General features: G+C 37.6%; 1 protein-coding gene across 6 annotated transcripts in view; it reads left to right on the top strand.

The window, feature by feature from the left end:
- The first annotated feature begins 1,083 nt into the window (after positions 1-1,083).
- The window catches only part of LOC139970040 (uncharacterized), a 110,394-nt gene continuing 89,160 nt past the window's right edge, over positions 1,084-22,317 (top strand). Inside the window, exons 1-4 of one of the 6 annotated variants that reach the window (XM_071975624.1) lie at positions 1,084-1,312; positions 15,948-16,044; positions 19,176-19,293; positions 19,535-21,030. In XM_071975624.1, the coding sequence (XP_071831725.1) occupies positions 19,269-19,293; positions 19,535-21,030 (1,521 nt within the window). In that variant the 5' untranslated portion in view covers positions 1,084-1,312; positions 15,948-16,044; positions 19,176-19,268. The remainder of the gene's footprint in view (positions 1,313-15,947; positions 16,045-19,175; positions 19,294-19,534; positions 21,031-22,317) is intronic. The other 5 variants (XM_071975626.1, XM_071975625.1, XM_071975627.1 and 2 more) reach the window with 5 other exon arrangements.

Raw genomic sequence — 22,317 nt, forward strand, 5'->3', positions numbered from 1 at the left:
TGATATTGGCATCGACATGTTGAATGCGCGCTCGGCGCGCGAAAAATTTTGGCTTTTTTTTCGGGCAAATCATAACAGCGCCCAAATCCAATCTGGCTCCTACGCCTTTGACTATACACATTGACAGTTTTTGAGGCTGTTCATCGTGGAACATGCATTTCAATGCTCATTGATATGTTTATTCTGCTCTTTGCTTTACAAATTCGAACAGGCGTGTAGCGAGTAATTGCCAGGGAAGGGCGAAGCCTGTAGGTAAACTTCCTTTTCTTTTTTCCCCTCCTTTTCCCTTTTTTCTTCTCTTTTTTTTTCTCTCCTCTTTTCCTTACCCGGGGGGCGCGCGCCCCCAACGCCCCCCTGGATACGCACCTGCATACTATCTAAGCGTAGCGCCACTATGGGTTGGCGCGAAGCGTAAAAGAAAATGTGTGCCCAAATGCCTAACAGATCGCTGGAAATGGCACTTCCCAGGCCTTGTAATTTGCATCTTTGCATTTTCTACTTTGAAATTACTAGCGATATCATAAAATATGCGCCCCGTTTTCCCCCTCCCCCCCCCCCTTGGTAACGCGTCTGCGGTTAGAAATCTTGCAGGAAACGTACAGGCCAAATGGAAACCCAGTGAATCGATGTGGATGATATATATGTGTGTACGTACTTACACTCATACACAAGAGATGTAGAGATATGATAATCATGAGTGACAACTTGCTATACGTTCACAGAAACGACCACGAAGTGTCATTTACCTAATGCAGCATGTGTTGGATAAAGGTTTTAGCCGCCGCCTAGTATGATTTGGATAAATAATCTCACGCATTAGTTTCTATTTATACTGTAGCCCCCAAAAAACTATGCCACCAAATATTGGGGGGATATTAGATACTATATCCCCACCTAAAATATTGGGGGACATGTGTCCCCCCCCCCCCCCGTCACCCCCATGATCGCCGCCCATGGCTTTCGATGAATAACTTTTGCTGTTTCACATAAAGGCAGAAAAAAACAATGATGACAACTGAAAATATGCCAAAACAAGCATTACCTTAGCCTCCTTAGGTCATTGTAGCTCTTTTCTTCTGACTATGGTTTACATTTTCGAGCGGATAAACACTATATTAATACGCTAATTGTGGTGTAGTACCTTTATGGAAAGCTATCGCTTCCAACAAGTACAGTATGCTAACTTCAAATCGAAACATGGCCGTCAACTTAGATAACGCAAGAATGGGTGTGGTTATTCGTGAACTGTGACTGACCGTCCCAAGACGTCATTCCTTCTGAAATTGACAAAAGAGGTATTCCAGTCAAGTAGGTAATAAACTAATCAGGGAATCTTTGTTTGGTGTGATTTCAGAATTGATTTTAGTCTCATACTCGCAAGCATAGAGGAACTGCGATAAAATTGTTTAGAGCCTTTACTTTCATCCGCAGGATGTACCAATTTTGCACGCTAAACTAAGAATTGCCATTCAAAGTTGTCTTCTGTAAATCGGTCTTTCATTTTTAATTTGTCAGATAAAGATCGTTTCTATCCGGAAATGGTAATCTGAAGACCACTGTGTAAGGCCAAACTTAGCCGCCAAAAATACAATGTAATATGTCACGCGATGTAGCCCAAGCCAGGAATCCCGTAATAGTAGTACTAATACTATTAGTAGGCTACAGTAGTACTAGTAGTATCGTCAATGCATACATTTCGCGCACACAACTACTATGTTACAATGTAACTTCCAAATTTAAGTGACACTGAAACAGTGATAGCAATGCAGTGATGATATTCCCCAGTACCATAAAATAAGACATAATTAGTGAAGTTGTAGTAGCAGTGGGCTGAATTCAATAGTTATTCTGCAGATAATGACCCCATCACTGATGGCACTAGCCCTTCCATTAATTTCCTAACTTGTTTCTGTGTCAGTTTCCTCCCCTAAAAAACATTACTTTCCGCCCCTAAATCTTAAGTTTTAGGGGAGGAAACTAACGTTTTTCAGGGGAGGAAACAAACATTTCTCAGGAGCGGAATGAGGGAAGGCATATTGGCTAGACTAAGTGGAAAGAGTTAAATTAGGTAGTGAAATAACTGAAGTAAATATTTGTGTGATTTAGGAGATTTTAGTGAAAGAAGATAACATATTTTCAAGGGACTTGGGGGCAATGTGTCAAGAATTTTCTTTTGGTAATGAAAGAATATCTAGTAACTGATTAAGGGAGGAAAGTATTGTTTTTAGGGGAGGAACCGAGGAAGGCATATCTAGGCTGTGGTAAGAGTAAAAGCTGGTAGGTATGGAATGCATTGTTGAAAGTATTAAATGTGGGTCTGTTCACGTTAAAGCGCCCAATTTGGTTGCCTGAGGTACCAAATTTTCAAATTACAGTAAAGAACTTCTATTCTAAGTAAATAACATAACTAATATCTGCAATTTATGAATCAGAATTGACCAGAGCTTAAACTATTCTGGAAATTATATTCAAGATGGTTGAAAGTGTGACAATCTATAAATTTTCCAAAATTTGTTCTTTTTGTAATGGTGGTGTGTCATTCCATTGCTGCTACATTTGGGAATTCTGTTTTTATTTTCTTTATTAACACAAAATTTGCTATTGTAAGACCAGTTTTCAATGATATCGATGATGTTTTTTAAAAAATATTCGAGTATCGTTAGAAAATATTCAATTTTTCCTGAAATAAAGTTAAAAAAGTTTTTCTTTAAAGAACAAAATTGAAATTAATAGTAACAATTATACCATAAAATTAAACCACAACATAAGCACATATATTAACCAAAAGCTGAAAATTCTGGGTCATGTCCTCTCAGAATTTTTTTTTTCTTGACTCTTGTTTCGGACATCACCCCTCCAAAATGATCTTGTTTCGGACATCACCCACCAATGGTTTACCTAATATATTAAACCTAATATTTAGTAATAAACCAAATGATGTTCATTTCATGGCAATAATGAATAGAAAAGCATTTTAGTAAGTTGTTACCTGTACCAAAAGAGATCTATGGACCCTTCCTAGGTTCCAAGTTCAAAACAAAGAAAAGGGATACAAGTGATCCAAGTGATCAACAAGACAATTATTAAACGAAGGCCATGCTTGTTAATACTTAGCAATATATATCAGTACATCACGATATGTGATGATAACAAACAGCATCAAATTCATTTGATATAATGAAAATTGCCAACACTTGTTTTATAGATTTGCATAAGACTGTCTTGGACTATGTTTCGGACATCACCACAACTGTATTAGGACATCACTGTAATGTTTTCTACACAACGCATATCATATCAAAAGTTAAATTTGTAACAAAGGGGTCTTTGTTGTTGACAAGCTACCTACAAGGTATTATGACAGTTTTGAACTTATTATAGTTCAAATCCTCAGTGTTTATTACAAGTTACTTTATGAGCGTTTCGGACATCACTGAATGTTTCGGACATCACCTTGGAAAAATGTTCACAAAGCTGCATAACAATAATACATATTTCAGCAGGTAACAACAATATGAAGTAATATTTTTGCTATTCAAACCTGTTCAAGCAACAAAAGTCTGCTTCAATATAGACACAACAGTCAGACAGTACAGTACTTAGCAGATTTACACTAGATATTATGAATTTTTGAGGGAATGCAGTTTATTAAAACACCATAGACTGGGAAATCAACCAGGTGTACTGAAAAATAATGGCACTGTAAATTCTTGGGAAAACAAATGCCCTGAGGCACATAATTCAAATTGAACATCTGGACAGAGCCGATAGGTGAAAAGATAGGTGATAAGTGAAAATCTGAAGGCTTGGTGTAAATGATAACCCCATTTAATGTTAATGAATTATCACTGTTTACTGCATACTCAATTCATACATATCCAGAATACACACATTTAGTTTAGATCTTCCTGCAAGCAGGACCTCGCGAAGAAGCCATCATTGGCTTATCAAAGCCGCAAGCTGACCGAAGTCAGTCTCTTAGATTCATTTTTAGCGACCATGATTATGAATTGTCAATTGTCAACAACTCTGTAACTGGACGACATACATTAATCTTGGAGTGACACAAACTCGGGACCTTATGATTGAAAGGCACCGGCGTTAACCGCTGCGCAAACACTCCATAACACTCCACATAGTGACCATTCATTGATCACCACTGGCATAAAGTTAATCTCTGCTTCACCACATTCGTTACTGTACCTGTCCAGCATACCATTTGCATTGGCAAGCGTTCACCAACACTTCCCAGACATCAACTTATACATTATTTTGCAGAAAATGGTATTATTATTGACTGCAAAGAATTTTTTCCCCAAAAGGGTTATAGAATTCTTTTTATCTTTTACGGTTTCCACATTTCCATCACTACCTAGATGAAGTCTGCAATAATTGAAACAAACAGCAAATATTTACCATTTAATAAATATACAGATGTACACAGGAGACATCCCTACATAGCTAATTTGGCACCCACCTGTTGTAGCTAGTATCATTGAGTCTACTATTTAAACAATTTTCAGAAGGGAGGTATCATAACCTAAACTCCACTAGAATGCTTGGTCCTATTTTGTAATGTCAGCAATAACAACTATTTTGCACCCCTTCAAATGGTACCCACCCGCTCCCACCCCCTCCCCATGCACCTTTGAGCTGGATCTGCCAATGTTGAAGATTGCTTCCACTGGCCCAGCTAAGCAACAGTACTTTGCCAATACGAGTAACTACTATAAGTACTAGTTTAAATATCCTTCTTTATTGAGATTCATCATTATGCCTTGGCAATTATGATGTGAAAAACAAGTATTCATGGTTTGTACAAATACTCCTTGTCACATATGAATTAAATGATTTACTTTGTAAGATTGTTATTATTTAAGCTTATGGCCTAAACTTACATTTAAGTATAGGGCTTAGATGTTATGGTATACAGCAGCTCAGCAAATTGTTCAGCTTTATCCTTAAGTTTCATCATGATAAATATCTGTATACTGTACATATCACTAAAGATCTGAAGTCTCAGTGAAGCAACTCGGAATGAAAACATGGTCATGCATGCATGATGCACCACTCTGTGTATATTACTACTGTTGACACCATCGAGTAAACCTGGAGGTTTCATCACACAGTAAATCCGTGTACCAGTCAAAGAGGGTCATGTGCTGTAATGTGTTCCACGGTGGTACTACGGTAATAATCTGATATATATACTGCATTAATCTTCACATTGCCCATTGTGATTTACTAACTAATACAGTAAATGTATATTTGGGCTTAGAGCAGCAGACAACACACAGTTACCTAGCAATGTCTGTACCTTAACATTATAGTTATAGTCGTTGACCAACATTTATAGGTTAGATCACCAGACACGTTCCACAGTCCTACTACTTAGCTAACATCTTCCCAAAATACTGGTAGCTTTTCTTGACAACCATCAAGTTCCCATCAACAGTTAAACTGCTCTGACATAGGGTGTTATAGATGCACACTGAGTCCATATCATATAGAGCGACAGACGACACTGAACGGTGTTCAGTTTTTCAAAGTGACGTTGACATATTATGCTGTAGACCAGGGTTAGCCCGCCGCAGGGTTGCGTCCGGCCCGCCAGAGAGGCTCTACGGTGTGAAATTTAGTGAGCAGATTTATTGATAACAATTTAAAGCTATATAATCAATCATTCGAACCTTCTGGGTCCAAAAAAAAACTTCATACAGGTCAGTTTGTATGACACTCTCTCAGCGGAGGGGAGGGGAGGGGGGCCGGCTGGACTGTTTTATCAGGAAGGAAAATAAGTTAGTGCGCTCCACGCGCAGTGCTCACATTTTGTTGCCTTAGGCTTCGCGCAAAAAGTCGAGCGAAGGGTTCATACGGCCCCCTACTTCATCATAATCATTCCATGTGGCCCTCCTCTGCAAAAGGTTGGACAACCCTGCTGTAGACCGATGTGATAGAAACATGAGCTACTGTACTGTGCTACAAAACTCATCTAGGCCTATTCCAATTGTGTGTAATTAACTTTACAATTATCAATATGATATTGGGAAATATCAAATTGGTACCGCCATGGAAGCTAAAACACATCACATGACAGTCCATGCATGGTACCCACGTGCCCTTTGATGTAGTTCTTCTAGCCTATAAAAAGGCTTTCTATGGTTGTGACAAATAGCTTGATTTAAGCTATAGCAGACAATTACAGCATTACTTTTTAATGTACTGTATACTGTGATGGTATCCTGATACATGTTATGTCAGAAAAAATTTCACTAAACGTTTTTTTTACTTCTTCAGTTCTAAATGATGGAAAATTGTAGTGTTAATGATGTCAGTTCTAGAAAAATCCAAGTAACTTGATGTTCCCAGTAACATTCATACCCAAATATGTAGAATATCATTTTAGACTTGTCACAAGTCATCAAAAGATGAATACATGTTGGTCAAATGACACCAAAAGTTAAGAAGCATTCTGTTGTAGGATCTTAGTGTATTCTAGCACACTGAAATCAACCAATTGAATCATTCAGTTGAAACTAGTGCTGTTTACAATATGTTGGATTCACAAAAGTGATGTCCGAAACACATGGTGATGTCCGAAACATACTTTTAAGGTTATTTTGCTATAATATTTGGTAAAGATGGATGAAGTTTTGAGTAGTGCAGTATGTATGTTTGTAACAATAGAACTTGTCATAATATATGAAGTGCTCATCTATTGTGTCTTTTTTTCAAGCAACATAAAGCAATATTAATTAAAACTTGTTTCGGACATCACTGGTGTTTCGGACATCACACACATGGACGGAAAATTTGAAATGGTTATAAAATCAAAACGGATGAGTGGAAATGTGTCATGTACATACTGTAGTTGAGGGAGTACTTATGCTTTAATAAGAGTAACAAAACAGTCTTGTGGGTTTTAGCATACTTCATATATTAGTTGCTTCATGACGTTTCGGACATCACCAAAATGTGGACGGAAACATTTTGCATGTTGTTTAACTTCATTGTGTAGTAAAATGTGGCTGAATGGACATGCATCTGATATATATTTTATTTGATACAACTATGACAGTATTGAAAAGGCACACCACTTTCAACATTTGTTATTTAACCCCAAACTATGCCACTCATAAATTGGTGTATAAATGTGGACGGAAAAAGTGATGTCCGAAACACTGGTCCAGTTTCGCAATAATTCGCAAATTCATCGATGAAATTTTCTGAAATATTTATGAGAGGGAACCTATAGCCACAAAGTTCAATCATGACAAAATTTGGAGTAATCCTCTTTTGGAGTTGAGAATAGATCAAAGTACAAATTGTGCAGTTTGAAAACGGCAACATTTTCCGTCCACATTTCGGCACTTCTGGGAGTATAGCATACCTATATGCATATCTCAGGAAATTGTCTATGCTATGGTAGGTACAGCTAGGTGGACTCTCTCCATGGGGATAATATTTGTATCTCTAGAATCTCTAATTATTTTGTCACAATGCTCCAAATGCCATTTATGCTAATTTGGGCGCTTTAACGTGAACAGACCCATATGTAACCCCCCCTTTCCTTCGGTCAAGGTAATTAGGACAATGGGTCAGCAATATTGTATCAAGTGGGCCTAGGCTTCAAGACAGGATAAAATTATCTCCATGTCCGAATGGTTCAATGCTGATATTCAAAACAACTGCTGAGTCAGTTCTACACAGGTTTACAATGAGAGACACAAAACACAAAGAAATGTACCATGAACTACTTATATTTTCAATCCTCCAGTCGTGGGAAATGGGGACGTTATAAGGCTATCAATGGCACAAAACAATAAAAAGTATCTTACATTACAAAATATGTCAACTTGACCACACTCTTAGATATTAACTCTTAAATAAGCATACTTGCAGTTACTGTGGTACTGAACACTGTACATCAAGATGCAGCACAGGTATATAGACAATGATAACAATAGTAAGGTTACAGTGTGCACTGTACTATACACTGAACATTTAGAACTTAGAGAACTTAAACTTATTGTCTATGGCCATGACAAAGGTTACAATAAAAGAATACTTAAACTTATCTGGTTTTACGCTGGTGCTGTCGCGAACTGCTCGCTTTCTTTCTTCAACGCGGAAAGTTCATTTTCACGAATTAAGGTTCCGGTGTACATCAGTGTGCTCCATAATAGACTTGGTAATATACTGCAGTCCAGCGATTTATCAAACGGTATGACAATTTAACAAAATAGTTAGGGTTATAGTGACGTCTACAGCTCAGTGGTAGCATCCGGGTCCTTAGGTAAATACAAAATACAGGTGGGCTCCAAGAACAGCAATTAAGTAAAATATGAAAAGTCCATGGTAACCATCTCGGCAAGATCAGGAACAGTGGCCACAAAGATACAGGTACTAATATGACATCCTCATCATAATTTAGGAATATAACTTTACATGATGAACATTTTCGAAACTCCCTATTTATACAACACTTTTTCCTTTAATAAAAATATTATAAGTACAATAGATCAAACAAGAGAAGTCTTGCTCTCTCCAGGTGAAGAATCGAACTCTAACTATATCAAGATACAAAGTTACCAGAACTATGTGACAACAACTCTAGGCCACATGGCTTCCCCACATCCTATTGGTTACTTCTAGCAATGATCCCATTGACCAACTAATAAGATGACCAATCAGTAATTACATGATGGATTAGTCCACAAGCACTATTGTCTAGCAGGCTCAGTTTATCTCAGGAGAGATAAGTAGCAAGGATACATACAAAATGGCTTTGTGAAAGTACAATAACCATCACTAATCTGCAATATACTCAGCAGAGGCAGGAAGTATCTGTTTACTCTTTTTAATTAAAACTATCTACACTATTGACAGAAACTGCTTCTACTAGCAAGTGAAAACAACAAACCCACTGTGTCATTCATGACACCAGGGTTACAAATATATATAAGGCCTAGGTGGTTTGGTCTGAGTTCTACAATATCAGCTTGGTAGACCTGCATATTGTTGATGTTTTTCCCTGTAATTAGAATTTGGCATAGGAAGAATTTTGTGGAAGGCTGTGATTAGATGGTTAAGTATTTTTTTCTGATAAGTGAGTATTAAAATAGTTTCCAGTCACTTGAACAATGGTACAAGAATATAGGGATTCTTGTACACAATACTTATCATTAAGCAAATGCTTGGAGTGGAAAATTAAAAGGTGAGTTTCCTTTGTTTTAGGCATAGGAAGAAGAAACCTGGAACACATTAACAAGGAAACGCTTAATACTGTAATTGTTTTCCCCATACTGTAAGGACAGACGAGGAGTAAGTTTCTGAAAAATGCCAGATCTGTCCAGCTGACTATGGCTGTCTAAATTGTTGTTCTGTGTCCATGTTCAGAACAGGCCTTGAGCAGTCTCGCATTCGCTCCCCAACCTGTATCGAACCCTTCCCAGTACTGCTGCACTCGAGACTGCATTGTCCTGTGCCTGTTTTGGACCCTCCTCAGTTTCCTTCCGACCAGCAACAAAGGTTGCTTCTCTGTGTACGGTTGTAACAGTTTCATAAAATGGTACAGTGCCTTCTTTCCTGTGATTTGGTTCAGGTAGCAGTGTTATCCTGAAACCCAATGTGTAAATATTAATTCATGTGTACATAAAAGACAATGAGAAACTACCATCATGACCAGTAATAGAAGTGATATATTAATTTAAAATAACATGATTGATGAGACATACCTTCAAAATCTTTGTTGGTGCGGATGGCTCCATCCCACAATGATTACCATACACCTTTAAAACAGAAACTCAATTGATCTTCTCATTACCACATTGAATATCACACATGTAAATTACCCCATGTTCACATGTCCTATGCACATAATCCAGCCTTTTCACAAGCACTTTATATATTCCGATCACAGGACAGTTACACAAATAAGGGACCAAGTCACATTTCCTAGATTCCTTCATACATTACTGACACAAGTTTCTTCAGCTTACTATACAAACAAAATATGCGGTCAGAGCCTCCCTTGAAAAAAGGTATGTTAGTTTCCTTAAGCGAACGTGTTATCTTTCAACCCTTAACGTGACATTTCTCCTATTTCTCAACATTTATTTCACTTACTATGTCATCTATTCTTTCCAAATGTTAGTTTTCTCCCCTGATGCTGACGGGGGATTTCATGCTTATGGCAGATTTCACAGTTTGATGGTCCAAACCAGCATAGTCAGTTTGAAGTACACTGTACTGCTGTGTGCTCTAAATAATTACAAGTCTTTGTCATTAATTTGAACAACTCATGCATTTGAAATAAAAAAGATAATATTTTTTAATTTGTTCAATTATTTTCTTTGAAAAATAATGATGAAATTTTTTTTTGGTACAAAAATGGACGGACTCAACTCCCACAAATAGGTGTTGCTTAAATAATTGGTATGTACATTGTGAGAATGAAGAGCAACTGAAATAAATTTTGCTCATTCAATGAAGATAAGAATTATGTATAAAATAAGTGGTGTCTCTTTGTCTTCATTGGTATTTTGTACCTTGTGGATGTATCTCAATAAGTGACAATTTCCCAGATTATTTCCGTCCAAAATATGTAAAATAAGGTATGCCTTATTTCTTGTCAACACAATTAAAAAAAATTACGATTTTGTTGTGTAAACATTGCTCAAGTGTATCTTATATAATAACAATAAAATATCCCCGATCAAACCTAATCTCCCGTAATTGTGTAGTTTTTCATAAATCACACGTTATGTCCGTCCAAATTTCCGTTACGTGTGACTTAATACATCGTCACGGATATAAACATCGTATGGAAACTATTTTGTTCAGTGCACCCTCCACAATCTGCCTCCAACGAGGTAAATGAATCTGGAGGATTCATGTCAATTGGGTGCGCGCGTACCATGTATGGAGGGTCATGTGATGTGTTCCAGGGTGGTACTATACTGATATTTCTCTGTAGCAGTTCGAGAACAGTGTTAGTGACTTCGTGAAAGATTGGTCGGTTCGGACATGGGAACTAGCGGCATAAGAAGGTACTGGTACTTCAGGCCTACGAAATAGTGCTAATATGCTAACGTTCAACCTTATTCTCTTGAATGAAGGCAGGCTTTCTACATAATCTTACTTATTAATACAGCTCAAGGGGCAAGCTTTGTCTCATATGGCCTAACGTTATTACTACACGCTATAAGTGATTGTAGAAATGGGAAATGTGGGGAAATGTTTAGTTCAGTACAACCACGGAATTCTCCATGGAACAGAGCCTAATGCTGCTCGACGGGAATATAGCTATCACGTTAGGCTACAGGCACGGTTATTGCTAGGTAACGGGTGTCGTCTGCTGCTCTAAGCACGCAAACACATTTACGTACTAGTTGGGTGAAATCATCATGCGTAATAGGGAGAGTAGTATATTAGTACCACCCTGGAACACATCACATGACCCTCCATACATGGTACGCGCGTACGCGCGTATTTACTGTGTGATAGTTTCTCCAGATTCATTTACCTCGTTGTCTGCCTCTGATTTCGCGCTATTGGTAAACACCAGCTGTAACGTTCTAAACAAACACTTTCGTTACTATATGATACGGTGAAGAAATTCCGTCCCATGTGTTACGTGTGCAAAAGTGTTACGTGCGAAATACTATTTCTTACAAATCTTAAGCTCAAAACAAGGACGAATTAGCTTATTTTTATATTTGTTTAGCATCTTTCTTATCGTAGTTGACATACCACACATAATAGTGTCAATGGTTAGATGTAAGGCCATTACATCGTAATCGGCCTAGCGCACGTTATGTTAGGGGACAGATAACGCTAGGATAACGTGCGAGGGGACAGACATTGCGCAATATCGGGCACTGCGAGTAACAAATGTAAACTTAAAAGTGCTGCATCAAATTAGATTGTTGGACCTTGTCAAGTATTCAGATGAAGAATTAACGCTTCTCCGATGTTTAAGTACACGTTGTGAGCGATGTTTATGACTAAAATACAGTTTTTGCAAATGGCTGCCCTACATACATTTGTACTTCTAGTACCAGTTTTTCGATTTTTTTTGTAGTTCTATTCCTAGGCCTACTCAGTTTGCAAGTTTGGGGTAGTAAATTAGTAGCTGTCGCATTGCATTGCAAGAAAACAGAACAGAGAATGTGAGGACTGGGAAATAAGGTAGTGGATGCCGCGAAGGGGAAGCTGGCAGTGATGAATTCGTGCTCATTCATGAATATTAATGAGGTCACAGGGTCGAATGTCAAAATCTTCAAATTGCAATAACTTGGCAACTACAAGTCTGAATTCCTTCAAATTTGGTGTTGTGATATTGGTAGACCATTTATACATGCTGATGCATGTTGTAATTGATACCATGCATATTAATGGGGAGGCGGGACTGAGTTTTTTGGTTTGTATGAATGATAACTCGACAAGGGTATGATTGATCAATAGCATAATTGGTGAGTGGGTGGCCCATAATAAGAAGTTGAACCCAATTGAATTTGGTGCTCATTCATGAATATTAATGAGGTCACAGGGTCAAACATCAAAGTGCAATGACTTCTCAAGCACATGTCAGATTTTTTCAAACTTGGTATGGTTAGATTGGTATGTAGCCCAAACTTTCTGATGTGAATTTCACCTCATGCATATTGATGAGGATGCACGCTTAGCTTAATTTATGTAACATAAGTTTGTATGCACCATAACTTGACAAGGGAGCTATTGATTATTACCATACATATTGGTTTGGTGGCCTATAGATGAACACTATTAATTTTAATACCTACTGTACATCAGTAATTTATAGAGGTCAAAGGGTAAAAATCTTTATATATTGCAATAACTTGGCAATCAAAAGGTTGAATTTCTCAAACAAAAACTTGATATGGTGATATTGGTAGGTAACCTAGCTACACATGCTGATGTGTGATGCAATTAATGTCATGCACATTTATGAGGGGCATGGCCTGGCAATTAATTCTCTTGTTAATGTAAGGCTTTCTAACGAACTTCCCTGTGAATGGGTATACTAGTATACATATTTAAACCAATGACTCCATAAGTTATTTTTGAAAATTCACACATAACTCTGTGTCCGTCCAATGGTTATGTGTGAAATTAAACAAAGTGTTTTGTATTGTCAAGCTACATGCATTTTAAAGGCAGTTTTTGTGTTTACTTGTTATTTAGCAATGTTCTTAACATCTTTTAACACAAATCAAATTCTTTTCTCTTCTGAGTATGTTATTAAGTGAACTTTTACCTGATAATTTACCATAAATGTTCGTCCATGTCGAATGTTACAAGTTAAAAACCAATTATACAATTCTATAACATCAATTCAGTCAATTAAATGCAGTAATTAAAGGTGAATTCAATATGTCTGCAAACTTTATATTACATTTTCCATTTTTGCTGTTGAATTCATTGCAATATATGTGGTGACAGTCAGATACCTCTGACTCAGTTGGAGTGTGTGAATTTATCCATACACTTGCTGTTCTACCCTTGCAACATATATCTGTAAGTTAAATAGACATAAAAGTTAGAAATGGATGAAACAGAAACAAGTAGTTTGCATAACCATTCTGAATGTTTTCAAAACAATGCTTCATTCCAATGGTTATGTGTAATATTCACACATACTGTAACTCTGTGTCCGTCCAATGGTTATGTGTGAAATTCACACATAACTGTGGTGTCCGTCCAATGGTTATGTGTGAAATTGAAAAAGTTTTTGTATTGTTAAGCTAATTATGCAATTTAAAGACAGTTTTTGTGTTTATTTGTTATAAAGCAAATGTCCTTAACACATTGCAACAAAATCAAATTCTTTTCTCTTCTTATTAATTTTTTAAGTGAACTACTAATTGATATTTTACCATAAATGTCCGTCCAATCACATCAATGTCGATTTTAACAAGCTAAAATTAAATTAAGAATTTTTAAATAATATCTTTTATACTAGTTATAGTCTGCAACATTGGTGCTTTTCATAACTGAAGAATTATGGGACTAGGCCTTTCCTTGTATCTCCTGGGGAATAAAAAGAGGGAAGGGTGAGATTCGATTGGATTGTGACTTTGTGTGACTCTGCAATTTAGAGTAGTAAATTTTCCAAAATTTGCACCATATTTTATCTTCTACATTCCATTTTCACTTCACTGAGATGTCAAAGAATAAAAAACATGTGTATTACATAACTTTCAACAAACTTAATTTTTTTAATACTGTGGGAGCTTTTGGACCATCTGATTGTGAAATCTGCCTTATATTCATTACCAGATAGATCTGTACTGAAAGCCCATGCCTGTTTTTAAATGACATCCATTAAAGGAACATGTTAGTGATAAATGGGATCCAGTCCTTCCGGTCATATCAGTTTAGGTTCCTTGCGTTTTGCAAAGCAAGGAACCTATGCATCTATGCATTCAACTCGGCGTGTGTGTGTGTGTGTATGTGACGCTTGACTTGTGTACAAGATATCTCAATGAGGAAATGATGTATCATGACCAAACTTGGTGGGTGGATAGCCCATAGTGAGAGGAAGAACCAAATGTCCATCGATGTTGGCAGTTATGCTATTGTAATCCAATAGTCGACCTGCATTTGGGCGACCTTTGACCTCCATTGACCTGTATTAGTTTCTTTTAAGTTGACTATTTGAATTTTTTGGCCATATCCTGATCTAAATTGTACATAAGTTGACTCCTCTGCAACCTTCGTGTGCAAAGTTATTAGAGATCAAGGTTTCATTTGGTTTCGTTAAAATTCTTAATAAGAACAGTTACAGTAGGATGATTCTGTGAGTTCTGTAAAAAAAAGCCAACTCTTGCTCCTATCAGTCACCTGGTCCTCAACAGGTTCTCAAAAGGACCAACAGTTGATTTGTGATATATTTTGGCAATATTGTGTGTGTACAGTACATCGGACCACATAACAATGTTAGAACAGTGCTGCTTCCTTGTAAATATTCCTTACAAGCAAGGAACAATAAATACTCCGTAGTGCCCTTGGGCTCCTGTTTGTCTTTCAATCGCCCTAAGCCTTGTCCTGTGATGAATGTTAGTTTCTGTGATAGAGTGGTTGAAATGTTGGCCCGTCCTGCCAGAAAATTTAAGTCTAACACTGACTTATGTCGAGAAGTGACGTCAGTGCTGCACATTAGTCAGAATCGATCAGATCTCACTCTTAGTTTGGCCATGAGACAATACACAGGAATGTGAACAGACTGTGTGAATGGATGTGCACACAAAAGATCTCACTCTAAGCTTGGCCTTGCTACAGTACACTGGAATGTGTACAGACTTTGTGTATGGCTGTGATTCCAAAACTTTGTTATTTCAGAACAACTTAATTATGAAGAAAACCTAGTTAGGGAATTCTAGAATGTTTTACATCTTCAAACGATTGCTAACTTTTAACTTCACTGGGAATTTTTCATCTCAATTGCTATTTTACTCTCAGACATGTTACCTTTCCTCGCTGCAATGTAGCTTTCCAATGATAGTGACTCTGCAGCTCCTGAAACGATGTGTCGCGATGACGTTACAGTCGCCCATCGGTCTCCACTGTTCAAAATATATTAGACGAAGTAGGCATGACAATAACATTTCCCTTCTCCTGTATCATAAGATAGAAAATCCCCGAACTACAGTTGGACTGTCACTATGAAAAAAAAAAAAAATACTGTATGGAGTTTTTTACATATACCCAATAGGCTGCCAAAAAATTCCTTTAAGGAAAACATACGTTGTACAGTATGCGTACATTTGGTATTGGGAATGTTTCTGTACTAAATTCGTTTTTTCTATGATCACCGTTATGATGATGTTAGGCAAGTGTACTGAACATGGAATTGCACCTTCTTTAAACGGCACACAGTGAAAGAAACTGTCTATATTGTTGATTTTTTTTTTTTACACAAGGCTATTTACGGGAATTTTCTTAACAAATTGACAGCTGGACAAACCTGCAGATAAACTCATAACTACAAGGATTAGATGAAGACATGAAGGGCAAATCGTAAGTTAGTTTCAGACCATTTACTTTTCTCTTTAGGTTCCACAAAATGGCACTTTAACACTTGCAGGTATAAAAAGCCTGTGTATATTGTCCATGCTTGTAACACCCAGCATAGAGTTTGGCCTCATAGGGGTATTGGGCTGAAATTGTCTGGATATCTAATTTTCATGTACTGTAAAATCATTGCACCTTCTAGGAATAAAATATTCTTTCCCAGCACATGTTTGGTTTCGATGATAATCGTAACCTTTGTAGTCATGCAGGCAGATGCAGCGACGTAGCCAGGAATTTGAAAGGGGGGAGCACTTTTTGCGATTGATATCGATTTCCAAAAATTTAGGCACGACTATCTGAGCGGAGCGCCACTATCGGTTGGCGCGGAGTGTACAAGAAAATTGTTGGTTTTACAAACCCCCCAGATGGCCGGAAACGGCCCTTCCCGAGTGTTCATGCTGGTTCCATGGCCTCTTGCTAACTTGAGACACCTCATTCAATATCACTTTTCAACCAAAAAAAAAACAAACGAGTTAAGATAGTACATATTTCAATAATACGTCTATTGTCATAATTGCATACTTTATTGCGAGAGATTGAAATAAAGTCTTATGAATTGAATACATAATGTATTTAAAATTAGCAAGGTACATGTACAGAGTAGTCTTACTTTTCAACTGCTGATACTTGTAGTTGCATATATAGATAGGCCAGAAATGTCTTAGATACAAATAAGAGAAGGCGAGAGCTATCCGACGATTGCCATCTGATTCAAATTTCTCAACTGTTTTCTCAACTGAAATATTATCTGCGAAACAGGTTTTTAACTAGATGTTACAACACTGACAAGATCGGATCCTATAGTCTTTTTCGGCGGGTAGAGTGTTGAATGGAACGGCACGCGATAGAAATGACAGCCTAAATTAGAAGACTAGGTGAACCTAATTAAGCCATATTCTTGCTACGTTCATTTCAATAGTTATTCCTGTCTAGACTCTTAAACTCTTCCAGCAAGCTTATGGATTTGAAATATGGGTGTTTTAAAAAAAAAAGATAACTTGGCCAAAAAAGTGTAGGCCCGGGCCCACAGTGCTACATACTGGCTACGCCCCTGATCATATGATATCATATTATCAGCAGATTTTGTTTCCTGTTTGAATTCTTTTACATGTTCTTTTACATAATATATCAGAAAGACAAACATAGTGCTCTTTTACAATTTTTCAAGTAGGATGATTCTTGTTTATTGTCCAATGTCTGGATTTTAATACATTTGACCAACTTAACTGATGGACAATATAATCTTTCATATTTTGGAATATAGCCAGATATGCAGTGGCCTAAAAACAAATATCGTTATCGCAGTGTATTAGCAGTGTAATAATTATTTATAGGAAGTGCGTATCACGTACGATTGCTAGCTTAGCTTCATAACATGCTGTTCGTGCAACAACTTAGGACGAATCATAGAAAGGATGAGAACGAACGTTGTCGACGTTGTTGTGCATACGGTTCGTGACATTCCATAGAGTGCGTTTAGGTAGGCAATATGTATTTTATTACGCAGTGGCCAACTGTAGGCTTGTAATGGGCTATAGGCTAAATTTAGCTAATTGCATCTGCCAAACTAAGTAAGTAGTTGAATCAGTTGGCGTGAATGTTACTACGATTATAATTGAGTTAACGGAGCTGACGAGTATTCAAGATCAAAAGAGCACTGACAAAATACCATGCTAAAAAACAACAGTTTTTAAACATTTTTTTCGACACTGAAAGGGGGGGGAGCGGTCGCTCCCCCTGCTCCCCCCTGGCTACGTCCCTGGGCAGATGAGTGTGTGTGACACCTTGCTTGGAAACAGTATATCTCTAGAATAGAAGTTTGGACCAATATCATATTTGGTGTGTAAAAGTACCAAATTGAGTAGAAAAAGCCTACTGCCTGTAGAGGTCAAATGTCATTAGGGGTCAAACTGTGAAACCTTGTAATGACGATATCTCCAGAAGGGAAGCTTGGACCAATCTCATATTTAGTATGTACAGTAGTTGTGTCACAATGACTTCAAGATACCAATGGATTTTTGTGGAGGTCAAAGGTTGGGGTCACCATGGGCCAAATTGTGAACATCGTTAACACGATATTTCAAGAAGGGAAGCCTGGACCAACCTCTTATAAAGTATGTAGTTAGTTCAACAATCCTTTTGTTTTTTGCGGAGGTCAAATGTCACCAGTGGTCAACTTGTGGAAACCTTGTTTTATAATCTATTGCATCTCCCACAGTGCAGCCTATGATATTTCATGTGTGTTACGCCTCATTATATAGGAGAGGCTGTTGGCAATTGGAAATTAGCTAAAGGGCATCCTTAGATAAGAATCAAGAAGTTTCGACCAAATCTCCATTGACTTAAGTGTGTCGGTAACTTACTGTACGTTGCTGCATACATGCCTGTGCAAAAAGGTGTGTAATGAAACGTTGTACTGTTTGTACATGTGTTGGAATGGCCGATATCAATTTGAATAATCTATATGTTACCTTTGCTACTGTACCATTGTTAACTTTTCCGGCGTATTTTTGCAATTGTCAAGATTCAGTGCCAAATAAAAACTTTAGGTTTGGATGTAGTAACGTTGGGAAAATGACCAGGCGCTGTATACGAAAATTAACTATAGCCTGGTACGATGTTTTAGAGGCAAATCAGACGCAAAATCTTGGGGACCGGGGAGGGGGCTTAACATTTGACTGACGCATGTTTAATGTAGGCTTGTAGGTGTACCACATAGAGTGGAAGAAGCCAGTTGTCATTGGTAGCAATCAATCTCTATGTTGAATACAAGAAAAGTTTTCATCTCGGTCTTCAGGTGCCAATGTGAATATTGTGTTGTTATATGATCTCAATGCTTTTTGCTTATATTGAGGTATGCTGTTCATCATGGTTATACCCTACAGCTTAGTGTAGTGTGTCACATTCATATAAGATTATTGATGTAGCATCATTGAAACCACACTGCAGGTTTGCTGTCTGGTTATTAATAAAACATTGAACCATCCATATGCAACAACAACACAATTAGTATACATTTTGAAAGTTAACAGAATAATGTAATTATTTAGATTCCCTATTTTTCTCATATTTTTAAGAAAGAAAAACAGATTCACGGAAACGATGGGCAGGAGCTGTTCTGACACGACCCCTTCACGCTTCGTAGACTGTCTGAAGTAAATCACGTGACAATGGAGCTGACTCCTGATCTTCAAGGTAGATGCCTTAATCTTTGACTTTGTCATTTGTGCAGCTTTACTTCCTTTTGGTAAAACATGTAGCCCCCTCCCCCCCGCTCTGTCGTCTTAATGACAAATAGAACAGTAACAAAACTGTATTATCAGTAACGAATAAACAATTAAGATTTACGTGTTCCCATGTGTGTCACTAATTTATTGTTCGTCAAATTTAGTCATACATGGAACATTTACACATTTTGTTTCTGTTTTTTGTTTAGAAAAGAAAATATTTGTGATAGAATGTCTCAAAAGGACATACAAAGACCAATATGATGCGATTCAACCCCTACCATATATAAAAGATAGACTTTATTGTGTGGACAAGGTCTTTGTAGAAGGGGGCTTTGAAGTTTATCTGGCACCAGAGCTAATGCGAGGCACCGGAGGATCATGGGAGCGTTTGGAATCTTACAAAAGTATTTATACTGACTTTCGATTTAAATCCAAGAGACGCATTATACAAGGAGAGCCCGGGTATGGTAAGTCGACGTTAACCCTTCAGCTGGCCTACGATTGGTGCAATGACGTATCGGATTCCCCGATGAACAATGTAGAAATACTAATTCTTCTTCGGTTAAGACAACTTGGAAGTGTAAAGTCTCTCTACAGGGCGATTAAGTCATTTCTTCTCTTCCACGAACCCCGTGTTAGCAAACATGAGATTGAAAAGATAATTCACAGTTGCTCTTCCGTCCACATTATTTTTGATGGATATGACGAGTATCCTGGTAGGGACAGCAATGATAATGACGATGTACACAGGATCATAAAGATGGAACTGTTTGCAGACTTTGATGTCAGCTTAACGACAAGATATCTTCCAGGATGTCTTAGAAAAGAAACTAAGAGGGCCAAACTAACAGGATTCGATGACAAAGCTAGGAATGAGTACATTCGCAAGGCTGTAGTAAGTAACAACGATGAGGCAGTGGCAGAAATAAAACAACGGCTCTATGAAAACTCCATCCTTGCTGATCTGTGCCAGGTGCCTCTCATATTCGTGATGTTTGCCCACATGGCTCATGATCAAAGAGACCTCATGAAGTTCAAGTCTGTCACACAGTTCTTCAAACACATGATTAGATGTTTTTACGACCATCTGAAACAGAAATTTAAAGACAATAGAAGCAACAAGTTATATCTTCATGAAATGGAACATCATGAGCTAGACAAAATAGCTTTCGAAGGATTAAACAAGAAAAACCAACAATTGTCATGGATTAAGACTGAATTTCGTGAAAGAGTTGGGCCAGAATTATATGACCAGTATATTTTAATTGGCATTTTGGTCGAAGAAGATGTAGTGAGCGATGATTGTATCGGAAACAATGTGTTGTTTACAACGATGGTCCGTTTTTATCATAAACTATTCTGTGAATGGTATGCAGCCCACCACCTTGTCACTCTTCTAAAGAACGCACACAATCTCTCCGATATTCTCAGGTTCTTAGATCCATTTGATCTTCAGTACCTGTTTAGATTCGCCTGTGGTCTGGATCCCAATGCTGGAAAGAAACTCATCAACCATTTGAAGGGATTACCAGGCGGGGATAAGTTTGCCATCCTCTGTATCCTGGAACAAACTGGTGACGTCAACGACATTATGGATTCGGTGAAAGAGCTCTGCTCGCGTGAAGTTGGGATAAAAGGACGCCACAGCGCTCTTCTTCAAAGATCGACTACACAGTTGCTGGAGATTGCATCTAAACATAATGTAAGTTAGCTAATAAATAAACAGCCTTTAACATGTTTCACCTACACCTAATTTAGGAACTGTTTACTTTTTTAATGTTTTTTTTTTCCATGGACTGTCATTGAAAACTATATTATTCAAGCCACTTTAAATCATAAACATTTAGGTTTAAAGAAGAAGGATGCTTTTCCTAGCTAATGAATATACAGTGGTGTATTCAGGATAATTGCAAAGGATGTCATATATTTAATTCAATCAGCATAATCTCTGCATGTGCTAAATTGCGCTAGAACTCTAATCGAACTGATATAGTATTGAGAATATTGAACATATACAGTACTTTGACAACATAAACATATGCAGTGTTAATGTTTGGAATTTCAGATTCTTCCGTTAAAAATGAATCGCTAGTCTTCCAAGACTTTAAATAAATGTTAAATGCTTCGAATTATTGAATTGAACCTGGAACAACAAGCCATATATGTTGGAGTGCATTGTCATCGAACCATACTAATGTAGTAACAAGTTAACAACCCTTACAGGGCTGTAGTGTATGGTCATGGAACCCACATTGGGCGCACATCCCGGGGGCGATTTTTTTTCCCAAACAGGTTTGCAATTACGGAGTTTTCCACCAATCAGATTGCTTGTGACGTCAGCATCAATAATGTGTATCGCTTTGAAGTTCGAAGACATGCACTGAGTTACACACTGACACTTAATTAAGTCTAGTTACGGTCCATCAAACGCCCTAACTTTACTTTTAATGCTTTAATCACATGTTGACCTTACTTATGATACATACGCTACATTCTATTGGGTTCGTTTTTACGTTATTAAAGATTTGTGAGCCGTTCTACTGCAATCGGAAATCGTTTCGTGGAATGGGTAGGCCTACACTAAAATCAACTTCACGGTGTTGAATGAATATATGCAAACAGTATTACTAGCAACGATACAGCAGGCCACCTAAACTTTTTGCAGTCAAACAGAATTACATTTTTCATGAGTTTGAATCCAGTTCAGCTATTTGCTGACCAAATTGTGGTATTTTTTAAGCTTTTAACCCCCCCCCCCCCCCCCCCAGTTTTGCACGTTTTTGGGGCATTTGGAAATCTTACATCCTAAAAATAACCAATATTACCTCAATATGATAACACTACTCTCTGGGACCTGACTTGTCTGCGCTTAGAGGCTCAGAGCATAGCAAACAGCATCTAAAGTCAATGGATGTATATACTAAGACCTGGACTACAGTTAGCTAATCGACGAATGTGTCAATTTAGGGGTATGAAAGAACTTGACACG

This window comes from Apostichopus japonicus, chromosome 7 (genome assembly GCF_037975245.1).
Source record: "Apostichopus japonicus isolate 1M-3 chromosome 7, ASM3797524v1, whole genome shotgun sequence".
Taxonomy (NCBI): Eukaryota; Metazoa; Echinodermata; class Holothuroidea; order Aspidochirotida; family Stichopodidae; genus Apostichopus; species Apostichopus japonicus.